We start from the raw sequence: 19,295 nt of genomic DNA on the forward strand, positions 1-19,295 counted from the left end.
CCCTTATTAGCCTCAACAAAAAGTTGAGATCCCTCATCAAATCCTCTAAAGCCAGCTATAAAGGCAGAATTGTGACAGACACTAAAAACAATCAGAAAGCTTTCTATAGCTATATCAAGAACCTCCACGGCAATACCCAGATTTGCTCTGAGTTAATGCACAATGGTACCTCCTATACTGAAACAACTAAAAGGAAAAGAGCCAGCACAGGTCCTGTTTGGAAATGAGTCTATTAAAAATACACGTAATATAAACCATAGAAACAGACTGCATATACATATGCAATAAGAACAAACTGCACATTTGTTCTTATTGAATATGTACAGACTCTGGGAATTATCGCCCCATTAGCCTGACGAGTCTGATATGTAAAGCTATGGAGCACATCATCATGGACCTGTTTAACAAAGATACAGGAAATCTCCAAACTCTAGACCCCACGCAATTTCGCTTTGTGAAAGGGAGATCATGCCTGCTCAACCTGGTTGACTTCTTTGAGTCAGTCACCAGGGCTGGGGATGAAGGTAAGGCAGTGCATACAGCCTACCTCGATCTGGCCAAGGCCTTTGATACCATTCCTCACTCAGGAATTGATAAACTCACCAAACTAGGCATCAACATCTATATCACTAGGTGGGTTGCAAATTGGCTCACAGATAGAACACACAGTGCGAAAGTACTGGACTCCAAGTCAGACTGCCGACCAGAGTGGAGTCCCACAGGGATCGGGCCTGGGTCTTCTCCTTTTCGGCATCTACTTCTCAGAAGTCCAGGCCAACACAAAGGGACTCTGGCTGACCAAGTTCTCAGACTACTGCAAACTGGGAGCCATTATTAACTCCCCAAGTGATGCAGACATCCTACAGAAAGGCCTCACTGAGACCAATGACTGGTGTCGAAGTCATGGCCTTAAGATTAACTCCAAAAACTGCGTTGTCATCCCCTTTGGTAAAAACTCATTTCCAACTAATTACTACATTGATGGAAGCCCACTGAACACTGAAGGCGTTATAATAGATCTGGGGACACAGGTTGACAGCAACCTCTCCTTCGACCACCACATTGCCACTGTGATCAGAAAGTCCTTCTATGCAGCACATCTCATTGCCAAGGGTTTTGCATCCAGGAAGAAAAAGATCATCGTCTCTCTCTACTCTTCCATAAATATTTCAATCATTGAGTATAATGCCCCATTTGGCAGGTACCTCACTAGACACCTGCAACAGCTGGAGAGGCCACAGAAGTACCTCATGAAGAGGATCCTAGGCATTAAACACAGGTCCTACACGGACAGACTCAAAAGGCTCCAGCTATTCTCTGTGTCATATCACCTACTTAGAGGCAATCTCCTCTTGACTTACAAAGCTACGTCTGACCCAGCTCTGTTAGAAATGCTACATCTAAAGAAATCCCAATCCCTCCTCACCACACGCTCCAGAGACCTCATTACCCCAATCAACAGAATATGCTGGAGGGACAGGTTCCTCACCTAGAGACTGCCCACGCTCTGGAATAAACTTCCTATACATGTCAAGCAGAGTACCTCACTGTCCCTCCAAGAGAAATCTTGATGAGTGGATGGGTAATAGAAAGTTCACCCCGGGGATCACTCCAGTGGCTCTACTTGATAGAGACACTGGGAACTAACATCGGGCGGCACGATGCCAGAGCACTTCTATGGGCTAGGCTTGTAAAGGCTCCAGGGCCATTAGCCTGGTACACGCCTATGAACCTCATTCCTCCCAACCCTACTACTTTCCCAATTTGACCCTTCCATCCCCATCACACTAACTTTCTTCCACTACCATCTTAACTCCCATTACTATTCCTACCTGCCCTTCCCAAAGATGTCCCTGGACAAATTGCTTTGTTCACAATCAACTTGGTGTTATGGAAATCAGGCTTCTTGAAGGCTAGCAGGCTTTAGACCTAACATTTGAATCTATGTTTGTTTGTTTCTTTTGACTTTTCCCGTTTAGGGGTCGCCACAGCGGAACTCCGTTCCGCTAATGATTGGCAGTAGATTTTGACGTGCTGGCTTGCTGGGCCTAACGCACAACCTTCAATGAAGGAACACCCATTCACGCATGTCGCCACACAGAAGACGCTCTAACTGAGAATCGAACGGGCAACGTCTAACTGTGAGGCGGCAACACTACTGCAGCACCACATTTGAATCTATGAATCTGAAAATCTATCCATGTGAAACACCAGTGGAGGATTTGTCAGCAGCATTTTAGGGTTTGCAATTCTTCACTTGTGGGGATAAATCAGGGAAATAGTCATCAGTCTGAGGCATAAACCCTTCTCCAATACCATGAGTAATTGATCTATCATACAGCATATCACGGTCGGCAGACTTACTGTCCATTTACATTAAAAAATATTGACTAGCCCCTCTATAACTGACAGTATGTTGTGAAAACAGAGGAATACACAGACACTGTGTTCATATATCATCTTATTCTGTCTCTCCCCTACAATCGTTCATATGCGTTCAGACTTCAGTGTTTTTTTTTTTTTTCAGATCCATTTTGTGTTCGACATTCTTTTTTTCCCCTCTGGGGCTGCAACTATAAATAAAAATTCACAGTTGTTATTTGCTAACCACATAAATTGGTTAATCCCACATGCATTTTCCAGCTATGATACACACCCAAGACGTAACACACTACTGGAAGAGAGATACAAATGAACAAGCAGAGATGTTTAGTAAAACATTGGTAGTTACAATATTTTATCACTTACAATTTACATTCAAAGTGGGCAAAACACAAGGCAAGCAAGTCCATAATGCATATGCCTTTTAACATTACAATTGAGTCTGAAATATAAAATGTATATCATCATGTTTGCATTTATATTAGATGAAAGTGATTTTACATTAACTGAAAACATTTTCTAACAGAACATTATTTCACATCCAAGAACCATTTTCTGGTGTTTTATTATAGACACCCACAAGGAAAGCAAAGGAGATGTATAACTGAAAAATAACTGAAGGAAAATGAACTTAATTTACTGGCAATGAAAACTCATCATGTTAAAGGTTATATACTCCATTCAAAATTTATCTGTAAATCCTGCCTCTGACGGGATCAAGTCATGTCTGTGATTTGTTGATAGAAATTTACTCAACTCATTCAGCGTGTTACAGAACTACATGTACAAACAGACTTGAGCACTAGATATCCAAACAAGCAGATTAGGCCAAAACTGGAATGTTTTTCAGAAAGACACACATAAAATCGTCAATTCAATACCTTGGTAAAGAGACCATAAATCAGTCTGGTCAACACATAGAAATGATAGGGATTAACATTAAAATTCATGGTAAGATAAAATACATTTTGTTCATCTTTTACAGTTCTTTTCTTTCATGAAGAATCAAACAGAAAATGTAAAACAGATAGAAAGATGGAATATTGTATGATCAAAAGTAATCCTCAGTTTGGAGGCTCCAGCTAACATAAAAGTTCTCACACTGACCACACAAAGCATGGAGGTCTAAGGGGAATAAATAAATGTGTTAAAAAAAAAAAAAAAAAATATATATATATATATATATATATATATATATACATACATACACATATATACACAGGTCTAGGACATTTCACTGAAAGTCAAATTAATGTGCACTTTTCACTGAAAGCTCAATTCACTGAAAACTCAATTCACTGAAACACATTTCAGTGAAAGTTATATATATGGCCTTTTCCCCACTGAAGTGCAACCCTGGAGTTAGTATATATAGGAAGGGGGTGTGGGGGGCACCGGCCCCCACATTGGGGGTGTGTGGGGGGCATAACCCCCCCCCATATTTTAAATACTTTGAACTATATACATGGATACTCACAATTCCAATATATTACTCTTTTCCGAACATAATATATACTTAAAATATGTTGGGGGCTATGCCCCCACAACCCTTCTTACTATATATACTAACTCCAGGTTCGCACTACAGTGGGGAAAAGGCCATATATATAACTTTCAGTGAAATGTGTTTCAGTGAATTTTGCTTTCAGTGATTTGTGTTCAGTCATTTGAGTTTCACTGAAATGTCCTAGACCCATACACACACACACACACACACACACATATATATATATATATATATATATATATATATATATATATTTATTTTATTTTATTTTATTTATTTTACATTTGTTAACCGGGCTAGTCCAACTGGATACAAGTCCATTTTCAGTGGAGGCCCGAGGAGAAAAGCTCCACTATCTACTACATGATAACAAAAACAGTAAATACAAAATACATGATGGTTTTAAGTCAAAAAATAGATATAAATAACAAAGTAAAAGACAGTAGCAACAATTTAAAGAATTTACAAAAAAAGGGGGATAGAGAGACAAGGAAGTAATTTAAGTACAGATATGCAAGAAAGGGAGGGAAGAATTAAGTTCCCAAAATGTTATCAGGAGTGTTACAAGAGAAGTAAAGTTATTTAGTTAAGGTAGTCATATTACAGGTTGAAAGGGGAAAAAAGAATAAATTGAAGAATTAGATTAGGGAGTAAGTATGAGGGATATGGGAGAAGGATAGGAGGTGAAATAGGAGGTAGTTCAACTGGGATTGATGCAAGAGCAAAGCCAGTGGTTAGTAAGAAAGAGTTTCAGTTTGGTCTTAAATTGTGTAGTGGAAGTCTGATCTGTAAGGTCTGAAGGAAGTTGGTTCCAGATTTTACCGACTGAGTTGGAAAATATGGAGTCACCTGCTGTATTCTTTGATAGAGATGTTTGAATCATAATTTTATTAGAAGAGCGTAGGGCTTTTAAGTTGTTGTATGGTTTTATAAGGGTGGAGAGCATGGGTATGTTTTCAGGGTAGTAAAGGGCTTTGTGGGCAATTGTAAGCTGATAGTACTGAATTAGGTGGGGTAATTCTAGCCATCCTAGGTTGGAGAGGTTCAGACAGTGATGAGTTTTATATGGAGAGGCAGTGGCAAATCTAGCAATGTTGTTGTAGGTTGTTGTGAGCTTATTAATGTTATGCTTAGATAGATTAGTATAAATGGGGGAAGCATACAGTAAAGTAGAGATAAGATGTGTTCTTGCTATGGTAGATCTAGCTTCAGGGGTTAGGAAAGATCTGATTCTATAGAGTGAGCCTAGCTTTCTATTAGTTGCTTTAATGCTGGAGTTATATATATAAATACATATATATATATATATATATATATATATATATATATATATATATATATATATATATATATATATATATATATATATATATATATATATATATATATATATATTATATATATAAATATATATATATATATATACACACATATATATATATCTACATATATATATATATATATACACACACACACACACACACACACACACACACACACACACACACACACACACACACACACAGAGAACACACACACACACAAATTAAATACAGCAAGTAGGAATTTCAAAGGTATATTACAGAAAGCAAACAAAGCAGGGTGTGAAGGCGGATCTAGGACTGTTGAACAAAAGTTCAACAGTCCGAATCCACTATCACCGAACAGACTTTAACAAAAGCGCTTTCACCGAAAAAGTGTTTTCGCTAAAGTGTGTTAAAAAAAAAAAAAACATTAACTCTACCTGCACCCCCCACACCTCCCCTATTTTAATATTGTCACTCCGAGATCACACTACAGTAGGGAAAAGGGAATTTTCCCTTATCTGCACCGTAGTACAACTGGGCACTACAGTGGAGAAAAGGAAATTTTCCCTTATCTGCACCGTAGTACGACTGGCACAACAGGCATACTTACTCGAAAAGGCTGCTTCGGTGAAAAGCATTATTTTCGTGTAAGTATGCCCGCCCATTCGCGATTCAGTAAAAATTACATTTGTGCAAGAGTCCTAGACCTGTGAATACACTGCTTTAGCTGAGAGGAAAGAGAAAGGTGGCTGCCACACTTAAGGCAGCGACAGCATTAAAATGAGATTGTGCCAACAAGGAGAGAAGCGGATAGTCTTAGGAAGAAGTTGACTCACACCAGAGTAGACTCATCTAAGACATAGTATCATGTCATGGATAGATCAGCTTAAGCTTTTTGTTTTTCTATCTTATTCACTTTTGTTATGCCAGAAGGTTCCCCGCCCTAGAATCGAACCGGAGAATCGCTTTCTGTGAGGCAACAACGCTAACCTGTACACCACTGCGCCACCATGAAGACACAGTTTTACAATGTATATGTCATGCAATAAATACAGCAGATACACATATTGCATAACATTGCTTACAGTGTCATTATATATAGACAGCAGCTTCAAAGAAGAGTTATATATGGCAGTTCTCTACAACATATGCTATACAGAAGAGTAATTAGAAATGTTAGAATTAATTGCATCTTATAACAATGCTTTGGTTTACATTTACATTGTGGATATTTAAAAATACCCAATGATTTGTACCTACACAAATGTAAAACTTAACCACGAATAGGATTGTGAACATCAACAGATTAACTGAATCTAAGCTACGAATTCTAGTAGATATAAGAGAAGAATAACCTATCTGCGCCTGCCAACATCTTTCACATTTATAATAGCCCCCCGTATGGTAATTATTGAGTACTTACTTCTTGTCAAAACCAGGCTAGGATATAAATGATGCATGTATAAAGACAGTATCTTACCATATACTGTAAGGTTAAAACGCTCAAAGACTTTACGTTTGTCTTGAAGCTTAATTTCAACAACATAAAGTCCACTGTCTTGTAAATGCAACGGCTCAATTTGCAAAAACACGACAGTTGTGTTTAGTATCAGCCGTGTGTTAAACTGAATATCATCATCAGTTGTAATGATTCCATGAGCAAATGATGCAATTTTTGTCTCCGTCTGTTGTTTTTTGTACCTCCAGTCAATAGCAATTGCTTCTGATCCTTCTGTCAATGGGAAAGTTAGGAGAACTGCCTCTCCCTCAACTCCAATGACATGAATTATTGCACCTGTAAGAAATAAATACACACATAAATAAATACAAATCTTGAGGTTAAGTTGATATTGTTAATGTCATCAACAGACTAGAAACTGAAATCTTGACTTCTCTACCAAAAATTCTTCTGTCGTAAACAATGCATCAAGTAATTTATTCTGCACTCTCCTGCAGTTAAAATGTACAATGCAGGTCTTTTAATTTAACTTGAATCAGGAAATGGAAATCTACTAAATGTTTGTTCAGATTTACTGAATATTTTTCAACTAATTTTAATATACTTTAAATGAGCATTTTCTAAAGCGAGTTCAGATGGTAACACAATTATCAAAGGAACTTATTTTTAAGAATCATGTCCTCATTACACACACACACACACACACACACACACACACACACACACACACACACACACACACACACACACACACACACACACACAACAGTACAGTCAGCAAAATGCAGGGAAATACTGACCCCTAGTAGCTTAGTTTAAAGTGAATTTATCATTCAGATTGGCTTATTACTAAGTCTAACATTGGGTTTACAGTAACAGCTGCACCCGACCCCACTACTTCATTATATTACCTTATATTTGTTTGAGAGTAAAATGGTAGAATTAGCCCAAGCTGAAGTCTTCCCTTAAAATGAATTTATCTCTCCACCTCACTGCTCCTTCTATCCAGGATGTACCCAAGATCTTTAGTGTTCACACCAGCTTGGATATCACGTCCTAGAATGCGGTCTCCCCGACCCCAAATCTGGAGAGTGTGCATTTCTTTTCAGCATATTTTGTTAATTAAAAAAAAAAATAACTCTTAAAAAGGCAGCTTTAAATGAAAAAGAAAAAAAATAGCCACAGGCATCATAAACAAACTAGTTTAAAGCAATTTAACAATCTATAGTTTAATTAAATAAAACCATGGTAAAGAGCTTTGAGGCAAAGGGCTGAAGCCCTGACTCAGATATTCCAAATCTGAGTAGCAACACACATACAGTCAGCTGGGGGTGCCTAGAAGTGAGCAACCAGTGCCATTTCACCCACTTTGGAGTATGGTAGTATGTTCCAGGGCACCAGGAAGGTGTTTCTCTTGAAAGTGATTTGGAGTATGGTAGTATGTCCCAGGGCACCAGGAAGGTGTTTCTCTTGAAAGAGAACTGAAAAAAAACCACTCTGATGGGGTCCGTCATGAAGTAACCTCTCCTGAGCACTGCTAAGCATTATAGCTGAATCACCATATGCACAGATGTATGCAAGTGTAACCTTGCAAGCATTCCAAGCCTCATTTCAATGGTGTGCTTAACAGGTAACCAGGTTGAGGTAATAGGGCATAAAATCAAAAGACTTTAATTTAAATTCTATAACATTTCACTGTACAAAACATATTTTTAATGAGCATGTTGTGGCATATATGGCATATGTCTCACTAAACTCTTGTCCTCCCTTCCCTCTCACAGTTTATGATTTATCTCGTCATCTTAAATTTCTCCATAGAGTTTTACATCATCCATCCAATCTGGTAGTCCATTCCCAGAGTCCATATCTCATTCTCTGCATGAATGTTCTATTCCCTGTGTCCATAACTCTCTCCATGAAGTAATATCTTTACAACTCACAGGACTAATTGGTTCCTGTAGTCCACTATCTCTGCCCACTCCATCGTCCTCATTCAAGGCAACACATTTGCATCTCCTCAGCAGCATAGTGTGCACGCGTACCATGTTCCCCTTTCCTTTTAGGTCTCTGAAAAGAAAAGCGCTAAACTACTCTACACTCTGGTAATCCCCAGCATTACAGTGTGCACCTGTGCCACTTTCTATATTCCTTTTATGCCTCTAGTAGGAAAAGCCCTAAACCCCTCTGAGCTCTGGTAAGGTAATCCTCAACATCACAGTGTGCACCCATATCATGTTTCCCAACATCACAGTGTGCACCTGTACCATGTTCCCCAACATCACAGTGTGCACACGTTCCATGTTACACAACATCACAGTGTGCACCTGTACCACGTTCCCCAACATCAGAGTGTGCACCTTTACCATGCTCTACAACATCAGTGTGCACTTGTACCATGTTCCCCAACATCACAGTGTGCACCTGTACCATGTTCCCTAACATCACAGTGTGCACATGTACCATGTTCCCCAACATCACAGTGTGCCCTTGTACCATGTTCCCCAACATCACAGTGTGCACCCATACTATGTTCCCCAACATCACAGTGTGCACTCATACCATGTTTCCCAACATCGCTGTGTGTACCAGTATCATACTCCCCAACATCAGTTTACACTTGTACTATGTTCTCCAACACTGCAGTGTGCACTCGTACCATGTTCCCAAACACTGCAGTGTGCACCTGAACCATGTTCCCCAACACTGCAGTGTGCACCTGAACCATGTTCCCCAACATCAGTGTGCACCCGTACCATGGTCCTTAACATCCCAGTGTGCACCTGTACCATGTTCCCCAGTGTGCACCCGTACCATGTTCCCCAACATCACAGTACACACTTGTACCATGTTCCCTAACATCACAGTGTGCACCTGTACTATGTTCACCAACATCACAGTGTGGACTCATACCATGTTCCCCAACATCACAGTGTGCACCCATACTATGTTCTCCAACATCACAGTGTGCACTCATAACATGTTCCCCAACATCGCTGTGTGTACCAGTACCATACTCCCCAACATTAGTGTACACTTGTATCATGTTCTCCAACACTGCAGTGTGCACTCGTACCATGTTCCCAAACACTGCAGTGTGCACCTGAACCATGTTCCCCAACACTGCAGTGTGCACCTGAACCATGTTCCCCAACATCAGTGTGCACCCGTACCATGGTCCTTAACATCCCAGTGTGCACCTGTACTATGTTCCCCAGTGTGCATCTGTACCATGTTCCCCAAAATCACAGTACGCACTTGTACAATGTTCCCCAACATCACAGTGTGCACCTGTACTATGTTCCCCAACATCACAGTGTGCACTCATACCATGTTCCCCAACATCACAGTGTGCACCCATACTATGTTCCCCAACATCACAGTGTGCACTCATACCATGTTCCCCAACATCGCTGTTTGTACCAGTACCATATTCCCCAACATCAGTGTACACTTGTACCATGTTCTCCAACACTGCAGTGTGCACTCGTACTATGTTCCCAAACACTGCAGTGTGCACTTGTACCATGCTCCCAAACACTGCAGTGTGCACCTGAACCATGTTCCCCAACATCAGCATGCACCTGTACCATGGTCCTCAACATCCCAGTCTGCACCCGTACCATGTTCCCCAACATCACAGTGCGCACTTGTACCATGTTCTCCAACATCACAGTGTGCACCCATACTATGTTCCCCAACATCACAGTGTGCACTCATACCATGTTCCCCAACATTGCGGTGGGTATCCGTACCATGTTCCCCATCACAGTGCACACTTGTACCATGTTCCCCAACATCACAGTGTGCACTCATACCATGCTCTCCAACATCAGTGTGCACCTGTACCATGTTCCCCAACATCACAGTGTGCACCTGTACCATGTTCCCCAACATCACAGTGTGCACTCATACCATGTTCCCCAATATCACTGTGTGCACTCGTACCATGTTCCCCAACATCACAGTGTGCACTCATACCATGTTCCCCAACATCAGTGTGCACTTGTACCATGTTCTCCAACACTGAAGTGTGCTCTCGTACCATGTTACCAAATACTGCAGTGTGCACCTGTACCATGTTCCCCAATACTGCAGTGTGCACCCGTAACATGTTCCCAAGCATCGCAGTGTGTGCCCATACCATGTTCCTCAACATCAGAGTGTGCATCCGTGCTGTGTTCCCCAGCAGTGAGTGCACCTATACCATGTTCTCCATCATCACAGTGTACACCCATACCATGTTCCCCATCACAGTGTGCACCCGCGCCATGTTCCCCAGCATCATTGTGCACCCATACCATGTTCCCCAACATCATAGTGTGCACCCGTACCACGTTCCCCAATACCGCAGTTTGCACCCATACCATGTTCCCAAGCATCGCAGTGTGCACCCACACCATGTTCCTCAACATCAGAGTGTGCATCCCTGCTGTGTTCCCCAGCATTGAGTGCACCCATACCATGTTCTCCAACATCACAGTGTGCACCCATACCATGTTCCCCAGCATCATTTTACTACCTACACTTTTCCCTGGCTGCTGTGTGCTCCTGAACCCACAACTCAATCTACCCACTACCTTCCAATAAGTGACCTGCCTGGCCTCTAAGGACCCCCTGATCTACTTCAGGCTTTGCCATTTGGACCATCTTGTTTTTCTGCTGCCCCAGTGCTTTCTCCTGTTGTACAGTAATTGACAATCTACCCACTACCTTCTAATAAGGGACCTGCCTGGCCTCAAAGGACCCCCTGATCTACTTCAGGCTTTGCCACTGGGACCATCTTGTTTTTCTGTTGCCCCAGTGCTTTCTCCTGTTTGAACAGTAATTGACAAAGTATGTTTATCTTTTGACCCATATTGTAAGCAAATACATGTTAATTGTCTTGTAATTAAACTTTGTCAACTAATTTTAGCCACTGAGTCAGGTAAACCAGCAGCCAGACTCCTCTCCCTGCCCAGTATCACCTGATAGTTTTTTTCCCTCGCTACTAACTTTATTCTTTCCCCACCTACTTATCTTTTTCTTGGTTACCTTCTGTATCTTTCCTTCTGTCCACTAGGTGGCAGTGCAATCCAGCCTTGTGACCTCACTCTCTCCCCCACTTGTTCTTGCTCCAGCTCAATATATATTTTTTTCTTCTATTTCTCATCTCTTGCCCTGCTGCCTAGCTATTCCCCCTACTAATCTCTCTCTCCTCCTAGCCCCTACTCTTCTCATCCTCTACCTACAATAGACTATATTTACTTCTAGCTTCCCTGCTTCACTATCCTCTTTCCTACACTATACCTGCTCTACTAGAAGCTACTTACCTGCTACTCCGTCTCCTTCTCTAATGCTTTACATAACCTCTTAACCCCACTATGACAAATGACCTTCTTACATAACTATACCCTTAAAAACTATCTTCTTATTACTTCTTCATTAATATTCCTAACTTTACCCTATGCCCTAACCTTCTACGAACACTTCTCTTCAGTTAATAATGAACCTTCCCATCAACAAACGTTACCAATCACACAGCTCTACTTCTTCTCCCATAGCAGTATAACCTCTATTTCAGTTTACCTACTCCCAAGGTTCCATAGATCTTCCCATGTTACTTACTTCTCCAGAAAGATAAGCCCACCCAAGTACCTTAAAAGTATAAAGACTTTACTAAAACATCGCACTCAACTTCTATTAGATGGCGATATTCATACTAATCCAGGCCCAACCCTCCAATCTACAATAACCCACAAAAAAAAAAAACATCTAATAGTGTCTCTACATCTATGTAACTCTCTTAGAATAGCTCAACTCAATATTCGTAGCATTAACAACAAACTTAGTCAACTGCATGCTCTCTTACAAGTGCATGCATTTGATATCCTTTGCCTTACAGAAACTTGGTTGAAACCCTCTACTCATGACCTAGAAATAACCCCACCTGGATATAACATCCTAATATGTGACCATACAACCAAGAAGGGTGGAGATGTAGCTATCTTGTATAAATCTGAACTTCTAGTTTCATCCTTTAATGTGTTACTACCCTCAAATACCAATGTAGAAACCCTTACCGTTAAACTCCAACTTAATAAATCTAAATCTATTTATATAATCTGCACCTAACACTCTTGAAAATATTCTTAGTAGCCTTTCCACCCTACTATCTCAAGAAACTATTGTACTAGGTGATTTTAACATTGACTGGACTACCTGTAACTCCCTTAATCCTAACACCCACATTAATCTTTATGGTTTCACTCAAATAATAAACACCCCCACAAGAATCCACAAACCTAGTAATAAAGAAGCCACTCTTGACTGGATACTTATAAATAGTCATCCAGAAACCTATACTTCAGGAACACTTCCAGATGACCTTAGTGATCATGTTCTTGCCTACATAACAAAGCAAAAGGCTCATACTCCTATTAATACTTTTATAACCTATCGTTCCAAAAAACACTTTAAAGCAGAGAGCTTTCAAAACTAACTAAAGACCTGTAACTGGTCACCTCTAAAGCAACTCAAACTGGATGATGCAGTTTCTTACTTTAATACTAAATTCCTACAAATCCTAGATCTCCATGCCCCCCTTCGCTCTTCCTGAGTTAGGACCAAAATAGCCCCATGGCTCACAAAACAAACCAGGGGAAAAAATGCTCCTATGGAACAAAATATGGGCCAGATGGAGAACCTCTAAGAGCTCTGCAGACCACCTATACTTTAAACAGCTAAGAAATGCAACCAAGAATGACATTATGTTAGACAAGAAAAACTATTATTTCCACCTTCAACAATCACACCCAAAAACCCTCAAAAGTTTTGGTCAGGCATTAATAAACTTCTCCAACCAGGACATACCAAAACTCCAGCCCCATCTTTAGTTCCCCATAATAACCCTTTGCAAATAGTGGATGCCTTTAATAATTACTTCACAGAAACTATACAAATTCTTGCAAAGACAAAATCTCCCATTTCCCCCAGCACTTTACAAAACACAAACAGTTCAGTGCCTTCCTTCTATATACAATATGTGCCAACATCCTTTATCTGCAAACTCCTTCAAAAACTCAAACCTTGCACCCCGTTCTGCCGACCACTTGCCAGCAGAATACCTTCAAACAGCTTCCAAAGTCATAGCATATCCCATATCCATCCTTATAAACCAAACAATCATAGAAGGCAACATCCCGTCCATATGGAAAGTCTCCCATACAATCCCCTTACATAAAGGAGGCAAATCCACTGATATCTCCAACTTCCGACCAATTGCATTACTCTCTCCATTGGCCAAAACAATGGAAAAATGTATTCACCATCAACTACTTCAACACCTGCTCCACAATAAATTACTTGCCAACTGTCAGCACTGTTTTAGGCCCTTTCATAGTACAACTACCGCCCTTCTATCTTTTACTGACTGTACAAACAAGAATCGAAATAATAACTTTCTATCTTCTGCACTATTCATTGACCTATCAAAAGCCTTTGATATGGTTAACCACGACTTACTAATCAATGTGCTAAAAGCCCAATCTCTTGACCCACAAGCAATACTTTGGTTTACATGCTATCTAAACAATAGACAACAAGCAGTGCTCTGGGACGATAACCTCTCCACACCCCTCCCCGTAAACATTGGAGTTCCTCAAGGCTCTATCCTAGGCCATCTTCTATTTTCCATTTTTATTAATCTAAATAGTATTGTTCCTCAAGCCACATGCATACAATACGCCGATGATTCTACTTTAATCTGTACTGCTAAGTCATCAATCTCTCTTCAGACCCTCACCCAAACAGTATTTAACACTGTTGAAAATTGGTTCACCCAACATTGCCTCCTCCTAAACCCTAAAAAAACAAAATTGTTACTTTTTGCCCCCACCCAAAAGTCACCAGAGTTCCATAATTACCTCTAACAATGGAACTATTATTTCCCCTGACACCACCACACGTCTCCTGGGCATAACCATAGATAATAACCTCAGCTTCGATGATAGATAATAACCTCAGCTTCGATGATAGATAATAACCTCAGCTACAATGATCATATCAACAATACTATACAGACTGTCAATAAAAAACTAGGCTCCCTGTATAGAATCAAACCCTTCCTCACACCACTAGCTAGAACCTCCATTGCCCAGACTCACCTAACTTCTACCCTATTCTATGCTTCCGCCATATACATCAATCTATAAAAACACAATCTAAGCAAGCTTGAAACTAGCTATAATAACATAGCTAGATTTGTCACTGCCACCCCCTTCAGCACCCACCACTGTCACAACCTTAAACAACTCGGATGGTCAGAACTACAAAACCATCTACTGTATAATCAACTGGTTATCTCACATAATATTCTTTATCACCCAAATAATACCCCAATCCTCTCTAACCTGATCTCCCCATATAGAAATCTTGCAACACTTCGCTCAGGAAATAAGCTATTAATCTCCAATATTAAATCTAACAATAAAGCTGGGGACTCACTTTTTACTAACATTGTGGGTAAAATCTGGAACAAGCTTCCTAGCACACTCACATCTCTCTCATCCAGACCACTCTTCAAGAAACATCTCAAAGAACATCTGAAAATTCATCGGCTTTGTCCCTGTTCTAAACCTGACTAAATCCTACTTTTTCCCCCTTAATGCTCTTCTTTCTATACCCCTTCCTTCTGGCCTTTGTCCCCTCTGCAGCTTTAATCAACAGAATCTAACTTTATTCTAGCCCTTGTGTTTTTCTTTCTTCTGCTTTTCTCTCTTTCTCTGAGCTACAAATCATTACTTTAGAATTCTGAGTGTTCTTGTACTCAATTGCATTTCTAACCTTTGCATAGACTGTGAGATATTATTCATAGACACAATTTTTACTTTTATATTGTATTTTAAAAGTTGCATAGACTGCGGGATATTATTCATAGCAATTTTTATTCTCTCAAAACATTTTTAATCTCTTTGTATTTGAATTTAATCATAAGCTTGGAGCTTATGTCCCTGGACCTCTACTGAAAATGGACATGTATCCAGCTAGACTAGCCCAGCCAACAAATGTAAACTAAATAAATCATATAGTGCACTTGTACCGTGTTCGATAGCATCATAGTGTGCACCCATACCATGTTCCCTAACATCATAGTGTGCACCCATACCATGTTCCCTAACATCATAGTGTGCACCCATACCATGTTCCCTAACATCACAGTGTGCACCCATACCATGTTCCCTAACATCATAGTGTGCACCCATACCATGTTCCCTAACATCACAGTGTGCACCCATACCATGTTCCCTAACATCACAGTGTGCACCCATACCATGTTCCCTAACATCATAGTGTGCACCCATACCATGTTCCCTAACATCATAGTGTGCACCCATACCATGTTCCCTAACATCACAGTGTGCACCCATACCATGTTCCCTAACATCATAGTGTGCACCCATACCATGTTCCCTAACATCACAGTGTGCACCCATACCATGTTCCCTAACATCACAGTGTGCACCCATACCATGTTCCCTAACATCATAGTGTGCACCCATACCATGTTCCCTAACATCACAGTGTGCACCCATACCATGTTCCCTAACATCACAGTGTGCACCCATACCATGTTCCTAACATCACAGTGTGCACCCATACCATGTTCCCTAACATCACAGTGTGCACCCATACCATGTTCCCTAACATCACAGTGTGCACCCATACCATGTTCCCTAACATCATAGTGTGCACCCATACCATGTTCCCTAACATCACAGTGTGCACCCATACCATGTTCCCTAACATCACAGTGTGCACCCATACCATGTTCCCTAACATCACAGTGTGCACCCATACCATGTTCCCTAACATCACAGTGTGCACCCATACCATGTTCCCTAACATCACAGTGTGCACCCATACCATGTTCCCTAACATCACAGTGTGCACCCATACCATGTTCCCTAACATCACAGTGTGCACCCATACCATGTTCCCTAACATCACAGTGTGCACCCATACCATGTTCCCTAACATCACAGTGTGCACCCATACCATGTTCCCTAACATCACAGTGTGCACCCATACCATGTTCCCTAACATCACAGTGTGCACCCATACCATGTTCCCTAACATCACAGTGTGCACCCATACCATGTTCCCTAACATCACAGTGTGCACCCATACCATGTTCCCTAACATCACAGTGTGCACCCATACCATGTTCCCTAACATCACAGTGTGCACCCATACCATGTTCCCTAACATCACAGTGTGCACCCATACCATGTTCCCTAACATCACAGTGTGCACCCATACCATGTTCCCTAACATCACAGTGTGCACCCATACCATGTTCCCTAACATCACAGTGTGCACCCATACCATGTTCCCTAACATCACAGTGTGCACCCATACCATGTTCCCTAACATCACAGTGTGCACCCATACCATGTTCCCTAACATCACAGTGTGCACCCATACCATGTTCCCTAACATCACAGTGTGCACCCATACCATGTTCCCTAACATCACAGTGTGCACCCATACCATGTTCCCTAACATCACAGTGTGCACCCATACCATGTTCCCTAACATCACAGTGTGCACCCATACCATGTTCCCTAACATCACAGTGTGCACCCATACCATGTTCCCTAACATCACAGTGTGCACCCATACCATGTTCCCTAACATCACAGTGTGCACCCATACCATGTTCCCCTAACATCACAGTGTGCACCCATACCATGTTCCCTAACATCACAGTGTGCACCCATACCATGTTCCCTAACATCACAGTGTGCACCCATACCATGTTCCCTAACATCACAGTGTGCACCCATACCATGTTCCCTAACATCATAGTGTGCACCCATACCATGTTCCCTAACATCACAGTGTGCACCCATACCATGTTCCTAACATCACAGTGTGCACCCATACCATGTTCCCTAACATCACAGTGTGCACCCATACCATGTTCCCTAACATCACAGTGTGCACCCATACCATGTTCCCTTTTCCTTTTATGTCTCTAATAAGTAAAGCTCTAGACCTCTCAATGCTCTGGTAATGGCTTTGTCTCCAACTTACACTCCCTTCTGCAGGCTTTTCTCTAGACTCTTTCAAATAGTTGAATGACTATGTGACAACTACATGCAGCCCTCGGTGTGTGACCTTGACTACTGTCTGTTTGAGGGGAATTTGTCTCCTGGGGGTACTTCCTAACATTCTGTTTGCTGCTGCCATTGATCTCTTAGCAGTCCACAGCATGTGATATAAAACACCTGAAGGTCTCTTGATGTTCTGCAATCAATTCTACTCTGACAGCTGACAATGCAAACAAGGATGTTGTGTACTATGGGCAGTAGTTTGCATTTCTCTGTGCTATACAACTGTCATATTTTTCCAACTTAGGCAGATGTTATAAGTGCTTTCTTAGTTTTCTCTCCACTGTTCACAGTTGTACTATCTTTGTGTCATCAGACAACAGCCTGATTCTGGCCTCTGTTCACTGATATACCCGAGACAAAAGTACTCCAGAGTACTGGACTACAGAATGGCTCCTGTGGTACTTCTCTGGTCACTTTCCTTATTCATGACAATTTACCTGTTGCCACAGATTTATGTTTCATGTGCCACAGTCATGCTAGAGCCTAGTTCCTTAGTCACAATCTTACATCCACTTTTTCTGGAAGGCACCTGTTTGGGACCAAGTCTTGCTGAAGTCTAGGTACATGTCTTGACATAGTTTGCTGTCAAGTTGAGTACTGAAGTGAGCTTGTCGTCCCCAGTATCCTTTTTGCTCCTTCCACATTGAAGGTACTGGTCTTACTTTCTTCCCATCTTGTAATATTTCTGTGCTGGCCACTGATCTAACAGTGATCTCTGTCACAGAATTTGCCTGCACATTATATGGCCTCTTCAACTCCTCGCAGACAGCCCTTTGTTCCCGCTTCCCTTAGTACAGCAAGATCCTTTTCATCCACTCATTTCCTCACAGTGCCTCTCCACTTCTTCCCCTTCTTTACCAGTTCTCCTCCACAGTTGCAGTCTGTCTCAGTTTCCTTCAGGAGAACTGAAGCAAAGTATTCATCCAAAGCATCTGCTTCTTCCTGCTTTTTGTGATCCTCCTTTCATCCTTAGTCAGCCATATGAATTTGCCTCTGCCTCCTCCATTATGAAATGTCAATGAAGCCCTTTGCATATTGTACATGACTTTTGCATCTTTGTTTTAATTTCCACTTTTAATGTTCTCACTTTGTCACTCTTATCTCCTTGTACTGTGCTTCCATCAATACCCATAATTCACTACTTACAGGTCTGAGTCTTTGCTGCAATTTTTGGCATCACATTGCATTGCCAAAAAAATTGGCCTTTTCCTGATTTACCTATTTTGTCTGTTTTTCTAACCCTTGTCCACAGCACAGAATACTATTCCCTGATCATTTCCAAAACTTGTTCCAAGTTAAGCTCATCTTTTGTCTCTCATTTTTCACCCAGTCCACTGCAACAACTGTCAATTTGATGAGTTGGTGACTTGTTAATAAAATATATGGACATACTATGGTATAAGAAATCACCAACCAAAGGTCTGTTTTTATATAAAGGACCACACTTGGTGGTGGTGCTGCGGTAGCATTGTCGCCTCACAATAAGA

The 19,295-nt window shown here is 41.1% G+C and overlaps 1 protein-coding gene across 6 annotated transcripts in view; it reads right to left on the minus strand.

Moving 5' to 3' along the window:
• Window positions 1–19,295, minus strand: part of LOC122791341 — an 829,676-nt gene that overhangs the window by 610,901 nt on the left and 199,480 nt on the right. For all 6 annotated transcript variants that reach the window (XM_044059057.1, XM_044059056.1, XM_044059058.1 and 3 more), the window contains exon 2: window positions 6,677–6,991. In XM_044059057.1, coding sequence (XP_043914992.1) covers window positions 6,677–6,991 — 315 coding nt within the window. The remainder of the gene's footprint in view (window positions 1–6,676; window positions 6,992–19,295) is intronic.

Source organism: Protopterus annectens, chromosome 17.part0, assembly GCF_019279795.1.
Source record: "Protopterus annectens isolate FY-2018-M chromosome 17.part0, PAN1.0, whole genome shotgun sequence".
NCBI lineage: Eukaryota > Metazoa > Chordata > Ceratodontiformes > Protopteridae > Protopterus > Protopterus annectens.